Below are 12,792 nucleotides of genomic sequence, written 5' to 3'. Positions count from 1 at the left end.
AATTTTAAGGAGATTCCAAGTGGTACTGGGGGACAGTGCCTCAAAAAGGGCTACACAGAGGCCACTGTGAAGACGTGGCTATTTTGAAGGTGCAGTACATTAGCCATACCTGGCAGATCCCCTTTTCATTGCCTTCTCAACCTGGGTGTGTATGTGGGTTTTCTGGCTTGTGCCTCTCTGGGGAGAAGTGGAAGATACTTATTTCAGTAGTGTCTTGTGTGCATCATTTATATGCTGAACACACGCCATGTGCTTTCTACAGTATTTTTCAAGCAGGCACTGTCGTTCCGGAGGCCGTCAGCAAGCAGCCTCTGGTTACAGAGCTCTGCAGGTACTGCAAAAGGTCTTACTGCCTACTTAATACAGGGCAGGGGCTTGGTCTCTTGCCACTGCAAAGGCCACACTTATAAATCAACAGTAAGTGCTAAGAGTAAAGCAGAAGAAAACATCAGTGACTTGTAAACTGTTCCTTCTTTAGTCCCCAAAGTGTATTTTTTGCCCTTTGGGGTGAGGTGGGTGGATAGGGAGCTTTACCTCATTTGCTTTCTTGAAACCTCTTAGAAGTACAAGTGAGGCGGCTGCATGATTTGTGTATGCATGCAGAAGAGGGCCATCTGAATTGTAAATAGCACCTGCTAAATTATTATTAAGTGAAAGCTGACGTGGGAGGAGTTCTCAGGAAAAAAACCCCTCAAGTCTTTTAATAAAAGTTGTTCCAGATGTTTTAACATTATCCCCTGGCTGCATGCTACATACTTCAGCTCATGTCGATGCTACGGGGAGTTAACGTGAGTCGTATCAAGGACAGGGAAGGCCCCATTAAATCCAGTTACTGTCAGTTGTGTGAGAGCTTTAAATGGCTGCACTAAAACTCATTATTAAAGAAAGGAACTATCAATTTTATTTAATGTATGGTGCCCAGCCTTGATTCTGCTCCCAGCCCAGAAACTCACCATGCTCGGGGTGATATAAAACTTAGACTTGCACTCATCAGGATGAGCATTTAACTGTTGTAGAGTCCTGGCTGCATCCTGGCTGGCTAACTGAGGCTGTGGGGGCTGCCCTGCACCCCTGCCAAGGCAGGCACCAAGCTCAGCCGGTATTGCCACTTGCCTTAGTCCAGCCAAAGCTTTTGCTGGTGTAGGTGGGGCTGCTGAGCTGGGCTTCAGGTGAGTGGGAGTGCTTGGTGAGCAAAGCTGCTCGACCTGAGTATCCTTACCCTCTCTGCTCCTGGTGGAGAGCAGAAAGAGGAGGAGCTGGGTGCCAGCCTTGGGCCTTTCCACGCAGAAAGCGGAAAGGTGACTGCTAGGATCTTCCTGCAAGCGAAGGGAGGTGACATGAAAGGCACAGTCTTGCACAGGAGGTTTCTTGTCAGACCTGGGAGTGGAGGTTTAAGAGAACTTTTCCAAAGTGAAACATTACATTTTCCATCCCTCCATGGCTTGTGGCCCCTTTTGTCTTTCCAAGACCCCAGGAGTGAGGACGCTCTCTGAGGGCATCCCCACTGTCTCTGAAGCATCAGTGTCATTGGGCTTGGCTGGCATGGGTCACCCCATTACTACTGGCATGCTGCCTCATGGACACGGTGGCAAGCTGTTGTCAGCCTTTGTAATCAAAAGGCTGAAGTTGTAAATCATATTACAGGCTGTAATGAGGAATTTGATCCCTGTAACAAACCATCCAACTTTTATTCACATTTATTACTATTTCTGCTATTGCCATGGAGCAAAGATCCTTTTTGAAAAAAAGAACATGCCACCAGCACAGTTTGATTGTGTCCTTAGGAAATTTAGGGTTGTGTTTTTCTCGCATTAACTGCACAGGCAAATTTGCAATAAAAATTACTTGGCTGCAGAAGCCTTTTTTCCCATCACTGAGCTGTCAATCAGCCTGTAATTTCTTAGTATCGGACTATGCTGAAGGACTCACTGAATTGTTCTCCCCTAAAACCTCAAACATGGGAAAATCATTTTGAATGGAAGGAAGAAGATTTCATAATTCTTTTTTTAGGGGAAAAAAATACCTCTCCTGTGATGGGAAATAACCTCTGAGGAGAGTGGAAGTGGCAGCAAGAGTCTGAAGTCCTCCCTTTATCCGCAAGAAAGCACCGCTTCCTCCACACCCTCCGTTTTTGGGGTACCAGTGTGGGTCAGTGATTTTATCCCCTATTCCTGTTCCCCTGCTGAGGCTGCCAGCAGTGTTTCAGAGACAGCAAGGGGCTGGTTGTTGATGTGGAATCCAGTCCCTAACAACAAGTCGTTTCACCAATGGGCACAGGCAGCCATCTGACATTGACAGTGTTGAGTGACTGCTGACCTTGTTTTTAGCGTCAGCTGATGTCAACTGGAGTACTGCCAGTTTGCACCAGTTGAAAGTCTGTCCCTTAATGGTGGCGATTATCCTGATTTTTACAGTGGCACTGGGAAAGTTGCAGCTGCTGCACTTCACATCCTTGACTTTAATTTGGGGTGCCTCGGTCGTTTCGTGTTGTCTTTAGAGGAGTGTGTGAGAAGAACGTCTCGTCTTGTTCTGCGTCAGTCATTTTTTCCCTTTTTATTTTGTACGAAGAGAGATTGCTCAAGCACACCATGGAATGAAAGCCATAAAGCTATAAATTACACCTCTGCTAGGTCCACAATATGTTACCAATTACGTCTGTTACATTATTCGCGTCCAGGGGGAAAACATACATCAAACCAACCCCACTCTCTCCAGGCAGGTTGGTACTGTACTAGAAGGAACACTGTGACTCCTCTTAATCAGTGGAAGAACAAACACAGTTTTGGCTCACTCACATACGATCCTTGTGTCCAGGATGACAAGTTGAGTAATACTGCTGCGGTTCTCCGAGCTCACCACATGCCACACGCTACAGCATTCGTGGCAGCACTGCCCTGTGGAAAGGAGAGAGGAGAACAAGTACTTAGAGGGGCAGGGAGCTGGAGTGGGTCTGAGTACCCGGTTGCAGGGACCTTGGAAATTGCTGCCAAGGAGGTTGAGAGGCAGGGGGGAGTGGAGTTAAAGGGAATGACAGCAAACAGCGTCAGAAATCCCCTCAGAGCTAGGGAGCACATCTGCAGAGGGGAGCACACTGTGGTTTGCAGGGCTTCCTTGTCAGAGCAGGGTCAGCGGGGTTTTGTGCGGCGTGTTCAAGCAGGGGTGAGGGTTGGTTTCCCCATGTGTTCCAGTGGGGGTTTTCTTCTGCGTCTACCTTGTCCTCATAAATGTGTCACTGTGGCAGGGCTGAAGGTGGGAGTGTTGAAGCAAACTGGAGTGATTGCTTTGCTGGTTACTTCTTAGTAGCTATGTATGGTGGGTTTTGGCTTGCCACAGCACCCCTCTCCTGAGTAGTTCCTGGGCTTTGGGCAGCTGGGAATTAACTAGAAAATGGGCACTGGATGTGTTTAGGTCTGTTTGCTTCACCATGCTACTGAATTTTGTGAATGTAGAGTAACCTTCGTATTTTTCTATGTGAGTGTATAAGTTCATGCATGTATGTGAGCTTGTATGAGCTCCAGAAAATGGTCTGGAGGAGAGCTGAGTGTCAGATACTGTCAGTCCTCCAAATGAAGAAGTCATCCATGTGCATTGCGGATTTTGTTGTGGTTTTGTTATTGAAGCATTTATTCAGCTTTTAACTTTTTAAAGTTGAAAACAAGTCAAGGTTATGTTTGTGCTTAATAATTCAGCAATGGTGCCAGCTCAGCACATTGTCTTTTCCTTCCCTAGTCATTCTGGTTTATTAAAAAGAAACACTGACGACAGATAGAAAGGTGAAGGAGGCTGTGCCTTTCTGCTCTAACTCCTGTTGGGTGCTCACTCCTTCCCTAGGAATCCCCATGGATTTGTGTTCTTCACAGTACCTTTGCCCCAGTGGTACTATCCCTACCCTGGGCAGGGAAAGCTGGCAGCAAGTAAGGACTTAGAAGTCCCCTCTTCTGTGGACCACATCTTTTTTTCTGAATAGACACATTTTCTGTGACAGTGGAATATTACTCAGAGTCCTTCAGTAAGTCTGTCTCAGTGATGCTGTATTTTCACCTCGATTATGAGGTTTGTGGGGTTGTTCTTTGGTGTTTGGTTTTTTTAAATAAGGATTTAGAAGATCATTAACTCTTCTGGAGCCAAAGAAGCTTACATTAAAATAGGGTTTTGTCTTTTCTTTAAAAGTAAAGTAATATTAGGAGCTAATTCTGCCACATGCTAATATGTACGTTACTTCATTAACAATGCTGTTAATTTGCAGGGGATCAGTTTTCCAGTGATGGTGTTGTCACTGTGAATAAGAATAGATGAACACAATTTTATAAATCTGGGAGAACTGAGAGCACACGGTAAAGCTCATGTTGTGTAACTCCTATCTCCACTGTCCCTGAGCACAGACCAGCGTTGTGCACGATTCCCACACGCAGACTTGGCAAGCAATCTGAAACATCCTCTTCTTCTGCCCTCGCTCCTCAACTTTATCTGTGCACCTCCATTTTGTCACAGTGTATCATCTCCTGGTCCCATCTTGACTCTCTGCAGGCCAGAAGCTACACAGTGGTTTTATGGAAATAAATGGAGGGCTTAAGTCAGATCCACCGAAGTGCTTAATACAGGATGAGCCTGAGGATTTGAAATTTGGCTTCTGTAGTCAGAATACTTTGCAGTATTTGGCATGAGTTCTTCCAGAGAGCTAGATATATTCCTGGAGACAATGGGAATAGGAGTCTCTTTAGACAGAGGAGGTAAAAATAACATGTACGTTCCTGTTATTAAAAATGAGAAGGGGGAGAGCAAGAGAGCAGAAATCTTGAATGTTGTTAGTATAGTTCAATCAGAGGTAGTGATTTATTTAGAGCACAGTATTTTATTTCTGTTGAATACATATTTCTGGAAGAATGTGATTTTTGCATGTGTGTGTCTGTGCTGTGTCTGAAGCCTGTGTCCCATTTCCCTTTCCTGCCACTGAGCAAATGAAAAAAGCTGGGGATGGCATCCTGACACTGTGGTTTCACTCTGATGTTGTATTGCAGGTATGGCCTCGCATGTGCAAGTTTTCTCTCCTCATACCCTTCAGTCAAGTGCCTTCTGTAGCGTGAAGAAACTGAAAGTGGAGCCGAGTTCAAACTGGGATATGACTGGGTACGGCACACACAGCAAAGTCTACAGCCAGAGCAAGAACGTGCAGTCCTCCCAAGCAGCCGCCGCAGCAGCCGTCAACGCCTCCCTCCAGATCCCCAATCCGAGCATCCCCTACGAACAGACCATCATCTTCCCAGCAAGCACGGGGCACATCGTGGTGACATCTGCCAACAGCACTTCTGGTGTGGTTGCAGTGTCTGGGCAAACACTGGGCGGGCCACACAACCTGATGCGTCGCAGCACTGTGAGCCTTCTGGACACCTACCAAAAATGTGGACTTAAGCGCAAGAGTGAGGAGATTGAGAACACAAGCAGCGTGCAGATTATCGAGGAGCATCCACCAATGATTCAGAACAATGCCAGTGGGGCCACTGTAGCCACCGCCACCACTTCCACAGCCACCTCCAAAAACAGTGGCTCCAACAGTGAAGGGGATTACCAGCTGGTGCAACATGAGGTGCTCTGTTCCATGACCAACACGTACGAAGTGTTAGAGTTTCTGGGCCGTGGAACCTTCGGACAAGTAGTCAAATGCTGGAAACGTGGCACTAATGAGATTGTGGCTATCAAGATCCTAAAAAACCACCCTTCCTATGCCCGGCAAGGCCAGATTGAAGTGAGCATCCTGGCTCGGCTGAGCACGGAAAGTGCGGATGACTACAACTTTGTCCGTGCTTACGAGTGCTTCCAGCACAAGAATCACACATGCTTGGTCTTTGAAATGTTGGAGCAGAACCTCTATGATTTCCTAAAACAAAATAAATTCAGTCCCTTGCCCCTTAAGTACATTCGACCAATTCTCCAGCAGGTAGCAACTGCCCTAATGAAGCTGAAAAGCCTGGGACTGATTCATGCTGATCTCAAACCAGAGAACATCATGTTGGTAGACCCATCCCGACAGCCATATAGGGTCAAGGTCATAGACTTTGGTTCAGCTAGCCATGTATCTAAAGCTGTGTGTTCTACCTACCTTCAATCCAGATATTACAGGTAAGAGACTGGGCTCATGTAACATAACTAGAAGCATTTTACCTATGGGAATTTTGCTACATTCAGGTAAATGAATGAAAGTCATCCCTTAATCCTAAACAAAGATGGGTCTTAGAATGGCTTGCTGGTGATAGGAAAAAATGGTGTCCTAACCCCTTGGAGTTTACTTGCATTGAAAACCATTGTAAATTTGTAAATAGTTAAAAAGTGTTGTAAAAATAGAGTTTTCCAGTTCCAGTTTAGAAAGCCTTTCACCTCTCTTCTCTTTGGGAATGTTTCCAGATGAGAGGACGTCTCTGGAGAGTCCACATTTCTATTCCAAGTAAATGCGTGTAGGTTCTTGGTGTCAGTATTACTTTAACCTAAACAATCAATCTATATTTCAAATATGTCTTCCAGTCTTTACTCATACGTGAAAACAGGGATTTTACAAGAATGAGACTGACCCACAGGAAAACTGTGTGGATGCAGATGATGCTTTGTCAGGGAGTAGTTTTCACACAGGCTGTGCAGCTTGCTAGAGTCAATGGGAGTATTCTGGCTGTGAACTCTCCTCCCAGCAAGCAGACAGCCTGGCCAGGCTGGAAACACCTATTGCCATGTGGGAAAGCTGTTGGTAGAGCTGAATGAGTATTGTCAGTGATTTGGTGTTGGACTGAGGACTGGGTGTGGTCTGTTGATTCCCACTCACAGTGCTTTGTTATGTGCTAGGATGGAGTTCTGACCTCTGTGAAGGCGTGCCTGAGGTGAAACCTGTGAACCAGCTATATCCCTCTTCATTCTGGTGAACAGTTTTAGCAAAGCAGCCTCTTTTCATAACCCCTGGAAGGCCGTCCTCACCCTCCGTCTTGACTCCAAGACACAAAGTCTCTCCGTAGATGTTTTCCTCAGCCCCTCACTTTGGTACCAGTCGGCTTGAGTCAACATCTCAAGGACTGAGAAAAGCAATTCTGCTACATCAGGGGTGGGGGAAAATAGTGGGAGGGGGGAAACAGAATTTATCTTTAGATAACAGCTGAATTTGGAAATGTTCAGACCATGTTTTTGTTGTTGCACTTCTGTGAAACAGGCAAAGAGGGAAAACGCGATCCTTCTTGATGACTGATTTAATGACAATCAGTCCTGGCAGCATCCACAGCTCATCAGATGGGTTACAGAAAACCGGGGTAGTCGCTCTGTTTGTAAATAGGAAAGAAATCTGTCATACATGGATAGGACTAGGGACAAAAAGCCAACATGAGTTAATAACAGACCCTTTTCCTACTTTAAACTTCAGGGTGGCAAAGCCTACCTGAACTCTGAGCTCAGAAAGAGTTAATTTTCACAGGAACAGGAACTTTGACAGTGTAGCACTGCAGCAGCTGATTTTTATCTTCTTGTCCTTTGCTCTGAAGGAGCAAAAAAATCCTCAACCCTAGTTTATACCTCAGAAGAGGCTTATTAAATGAAATATTCTACCTGATGACAGTCCCATCCTCCAGGAGAGACATGTTTCTGTGGTAAATATGCAAAAGCTTTTAGGATTGCAATTACCTGGCAGACTAGGAATAAAATAAAAAAAAAAAAAAAAGATAATACAGGCATTTTGTTGTTGAGTTATCTGTGATTCTGCGTTAGCAGCCTAGGTCCCTAGCTGAAAGACAGAAGGGGCAGCCAAAATGAAATATGTGACAGAAAGCAGAAGTGAAAGAGAAAAATGGTTCATTCTCAGCGACAAACAAGGAATATTTTTGTGTCAGTCTCTGGGGAGGAAAAGGCTTGATAAAATTTGCTTTTTGTATTTTAAATGTTATTCCTGCCCAGTCTGAAGTTACAACTTGATAGATAATAAGTTCTGTCTGTCTAATTCCTCCCTTGTTTTCCGTGCCTGAATTGGTGGGAGGAGGGGAAAAAGGGCAGCAGCTCACCAGGAAAAAAAAAAAGAAAAATCTTGTTGGGTTGAATTACATCAGCAGGGGGCTGCTGATTAAGCTAAATTCAAGTCATGAGGAAAATTTATATTCTTCATTTTCTGATAGGGAAAAATACAGCACAGAGTGAAGACCCCTTCCACTCCAAAGAGAAGAAACTTTAATGCTAGGGGAAACACTGGGCTTTATAAAGATTTCATGTGTCTTCCACTTAATTTACACTTGTTCTGCTTGCTAGAGTATGAAAGACAAGGGGATGACTTCAAGAAATGGCACATTTAAGCTGAATGTGAAGGAAAAGCTTCCTCAGAGTAGTAAAACCTCTCAGACTCTAAGCAGTCGTGCCAAAGAAGTGACAGAAGCCCTGTGCCTCATGCATTTAAGGAAAGATGAGGCAGAGCACTGGGGAATATAATGTAGAGTTTGAATCTCAGCTGGAGTTTTTTTATCATAGGCTTTTGGGAGCAAATTCCTAAGTTGTCCCCATATTTTATTAACAACTTGCTTTTTCTTTTCTGTATCACTACTTTTGAGACTGTGATGGATAAATCCTTTCAAGGATTGAAAGGTGTTTGGGATCCTGCTCATTTTCAGGGCAATATAAGGCCTTTCCTCTTCTCCCAGAGGTGGGAGACAAAAGTATATTTAAACAAACTGTGTTCTTTCTTGACCTGAATCTGCATAAACTAAGAGAAGCCCCATGGCTGCTTGCAGACTTTACATGAGGGATTTGCCATTGCTGCCACGTAACATGCTCTGAAGATGAACCAGATCCTTCAGCCCATTTCTTGTGGGAGGGATGGATTGGAACTTGGTATTGCACTGCTGGTGCTGCTCGGGGGCCCTCGCTGGGTGCACCAAACTCAGCAATGTTTCTGTCCCACTAGGGATATTTCTAAGCAAGTGCTCTCTGGAAGAATGGTTATGGAATTAAGGTGGCAGAGTGGTGTGGAAAGTACCAAAAATGACATCAAAATGTCTTCAGTCTAACAGAATTTAGCTCCCAACCCTCTCAGAGGATATAGCCAGCTCCAGGCTAGATCTGGTGCCATAATTGATACTCTGGAGGTCTTTCACTCTTGCTTCTGGGCCCATAGAGGGGCCCAAGGCAAAGCATAACATGATGGCCTAAGGTGGGCCTTGCAGGAGCTCCCTTACTGCCAAGAATCCCTCTCTGGGAGGGCAGTGCCATCATGTCACCAGTGCAGCCTCAGGCCTCTGATGAAGGGAATGAGCCCCAGCAGGGTCACACCATGGGTCCTGCCCTGACATGACAAAGAACATTACAGCTGCAGTCTGTGGTCATCTGAATGGGTGGTGCTGTGAAGAGGATCGTCCTCCTTCTGCCCACCCATCTTCAGCCTGTGGTGCAAAACTCGCTGTGGTGCAGTTCCTCATGTGGCATCCTTAGCCAGTGCCTGTAGGACCTGACTGGTGGCTGTCCAAATGTCCCTTGCTTGGGACAGGGGTCCCAGCCTTCCCCTCAGTCACCGTAGTCCTTTGTCTTGTCCCTTATCACCAGCTACATCAGCCTGGGCCTGATCATTGACCCTTCATGGGGGTACATGGTGATGCAGCCGTTGTCTGGAGGTGCCTGTGTGAGGAACTGAAGCTGCCCATGGGAGGCTGCTCTGCCCAGCTCGCAGTGCAGGAGCAGGGCTCTGCAACTGGCAGTTTAACCAGACAATTTCTTAAGCTATAAATGAAGCCCTGTTCACAGAGCAACCGATCAAACGTCTACGACAGCTGCTGTGTCACAGGGTATCTTCCTGGGATTTTATTTTTTTCTTTTCTTTTTCGTGCTGCAGTTTGAAGGGGAGATCACTGAGGTAGTCTCTATGATCTCCATTTTGCAGAGAGTCAGAGAGATGAATGACCAGAGAGATCCCTTCTGGGTTGATAAGCTATGTATGGACAGCTTCCTGGGAAAACCCATATCCTGAGAAATACAGGGCTCAGGCTGCAACAGATGTCCCCTTTGATAGAGCCCCTATTCATGTATCCAGGTGGAAGAGGGGATACTACCCTCTGGGAGGTGGGGGTGGTTGGGGTGGCGGGGAGAGCTGTGGTCCTCCCTTGCTGGAACCAGAGTGGTTCCCTATCATGGGGTGGCAGCGCCGGGATGCTCGGAACTGTTGGGCTGCTCATGGGGGCACTATCACTATGTTACTTTGCCCTCTTGGCTTTTCTTTGCTGTTCAGCTGAAACAGCTGCTGTGTTGGCACCGCAGGGATGATAACGTTCCGCTAATTAATGGCGTAATCACCTTACGAGATTTAAGTCTTTTAGAATTTGCAAAATATTGCAGATATAAAATAGTGGCTGTCACCTCTGCACTATTAGTGGATAAATGTAGGTTAGGTTCCTTGTTTTCAAAAGGCTTTGGTATGTGGCGTGTCTGGCTCGAGTTGGGATGTCTGCTTTGTAGGTAAGTGGCCTTTGATGAAATGTTTGGATAACAGAGAATGAAGCCGAGTATCAGTTTGAAGAGGTGTTTATCAGTCTAGTTTCAGACTCTGCAAGAAAATATGCAGGCATAAAGGCTACGTGCATGTTGTCAAACGCCCATACAGAGTAGTGAGGCTGTGTGCAGGTGTGGTTTTTAACTGGCTGTACATGCTTAGCTGGGTGAATGCAGGTCCTGAGGGTGCAGGGGGCTAAACTGGGTCCATCTTGTCACACATGGACATTGTGCCATGACAGGTATCAGTCCTCTAACTGTGCTGACAGGGAGCCAAAGCAGGGTAGATTCCTGAGCAGAGTCACAACCTCTTCCCCATCATGTGACTCACGGTATGTGTCATTCTGGCCAAAACTGCCCTTTAAATGAGGCAGTTATAATGGCACAGGGATAGGCTGTGCTTATTTGTTTACTCAGTGAATTGGCATCTGTTAAGTCCTTGTATAACAGTGTTAGTGCACTTATATTTCAAAATCTTCTGCCATTCTGGACTTGCAAAAACATCTCTATCTCAGACTTGACTGCATTTGCAGCCGTGGGAGTTTCATTGCTCTACCAGTCTGTTTCAGTCCTACCTGCAACATTCACTGCTTTACTGACTCTGCCTCTCCAAGGTAAAGGGCAGGATAGCTAGATGGTTTGAGGAGGAAAGTTTCTTCTGGGGACTGGAGTGAAACCACAGAGTTCATTGCTAAAGTCTAAGCTTCGTTTCACTTAGTGATGATCATGTCTAGTAGGACTGCAGGCTTGCAAAACTGGCAATACATTGCAGAAGACTTTGTGGAGGAAAGCAGACTTCAAGCTATACTATTTTAAGCAGTTGTTCGTTTCTTTCCAAGGGACAGTTGGAGTTTGGAGTTGGTTTTTTCAGAACTAACATTCAGTAGGATTTTTTTTTTCCGAACCAACACCAGGATTAATTGAATCTCAGTTTCATTGTACCCTGACCACCAAGTCTTGGAAGCAACAGACATTTAGCTGAAAGCTTTTGGCTTTGTCCCATCTTTGTGATAGTCAGGCCAGGTTGGGTTTTGGTTTTACAAAATTCAAGCAAAGATAGTTCTTTGCCAAGTTCCTTTGTGTATAAATCACCTCGGAGCAGGGATGGTAAACCAGCATTATGCTTGCAGTGCATCCAACAGAAGATTCACACTGTATATTCCAAAATAACTCCCTATCTGCGGTCTAATTTAAAACAAAAAACCCTGTATTTCAGCCTAAACAATCTCCTCAGACTAGACTCTCCCTAGTGTTTTCTCTGTTTAAACCTTCTTACCATTTCCCTAGGTGTTTTTTATTTTTCTCTGAGCAGACACTCCAGCTCCTCCTTTGTCTTGTCAAAGCTGGTGGTCTACCCCTTTCCCTGTGACGCTGCACCATCTCCCTGTCCAGCTCCAGCTCCGAGAGGAGCCCTGCATCCCTGTGTAGAGTCAGAAAGGCTGTCTGTCACAGGAGGGCTTCGTTTATTTATTAACTGAGTGTATAAGATATGCTCAGTTATGTGCTTCCAGGCACAAGAATATTTGTAACAAAGGCATGTTTTCAAGGAACCTGACAGGGAACCTTTCCCCGGCGAAGAGAGGTCTTCAATAGGCCAAGGAAGGGAGGAGTCTCGTGCTGTCTCCTTTTGCTTCATCTGTGTCTGAGAAGTGGAAAATCAAATATCTCAACTGAATGCTGAGCCAATCTGTTTAGTCCCCTCTCCTCTCTGAAAACGGCTCCTATATGGCAAAGATGGGGCACTGACATACTTACTGACAGTAATTATTCCTTCTGCAGATCTCAGTTTTGTCTTGGTGCCTGGAAAGGAAGGATCTTGTGTGCCCACCGGCAGGGACCAATCCATTAAGGGTGTTGTAGATCAGGGATGAGTATGTGAAAGGCAGCCAGAGGCAGGTACCAGGGTCAGAAGCACTGTTTTTTCATCAGCGGCTGCCACCCCACAGGTGAGGGGCTCTGGTTCTGGTGCAAAAGAGCAAACAAAAGATGGGGAAAAATTTTGCTTCTGAAAAAAGAGCATTTTCCAAAGGCTGCTGCAGCTTTTAAGGACATCAGTGATCCCCACAGAGGGAAAGGCAGCCTTCTAGATCCAGGCAGCCCCATTCACTCTCAGTGATGGTGCCCACAGCTCAGGCAGTGCTGTGTGGACAGGGAACAGGAGCAGGAGCAGAGCTGAAGTGACATGGCTGCTGATGAGGGCTCAGTGGTCAACCACCAGCTTTGACACAAGTGTCCTGCCCAAACTGGAGTATCTCACCTCACCCTTCTCGACATCAGCTCAAGAGGAACGTGGTTCTGGAGAAC

General features: G+C 45.8%; 1 protein-coding gene across 6 annotated transcripts in view; it reads left to right on the top strand.

Moving 5' to 3' along the window:
• Positions 1–12,792, top strand: part of HIPK2 (homeodomain interacting protein kinase 2) — a 129,840-nt gene that overhangs the window by 38,996 nt on the left and 78,052 nt on the right. For all 6 annotated transcript variants that reach the window (XM_027743812.2, XM_027743813.2, XM_027743814.2 and 3 more), the window contains one exon: positions 5,019–6,117. In XM_027743812.2, coding sequence (XP_027599613.1) covers positions 5,019–6,117 — 1,099 coding nt within the window. The remainder of the gene's footprint in view (positions 1–5,018; positions 6,118–12,792) is intronic.

This window comes from Pipra filicauda, unplaced genomic scaffold (assembly GCF_003945595.2).
Source record: "Pipra filicauda isolate LSUMZ 115617 unplaced genomic scaffold, ASM394559v2 scaffold2_size9829703_pilon, whole genome shotgun sequence".
In the NCBI taxonomy this organism is placed as follows: domain Eukaryota; kingdom Metazoa; phylum Chordata; class Aves; order Passeriformes; family Pipridae; genus Pipra; species Pipra filicauda.
The sequence above is the reverse complement of the archived record's forward strand: the minus strand, read 5'-3'. Positions and strand labels throughout refer to the sequence as shown.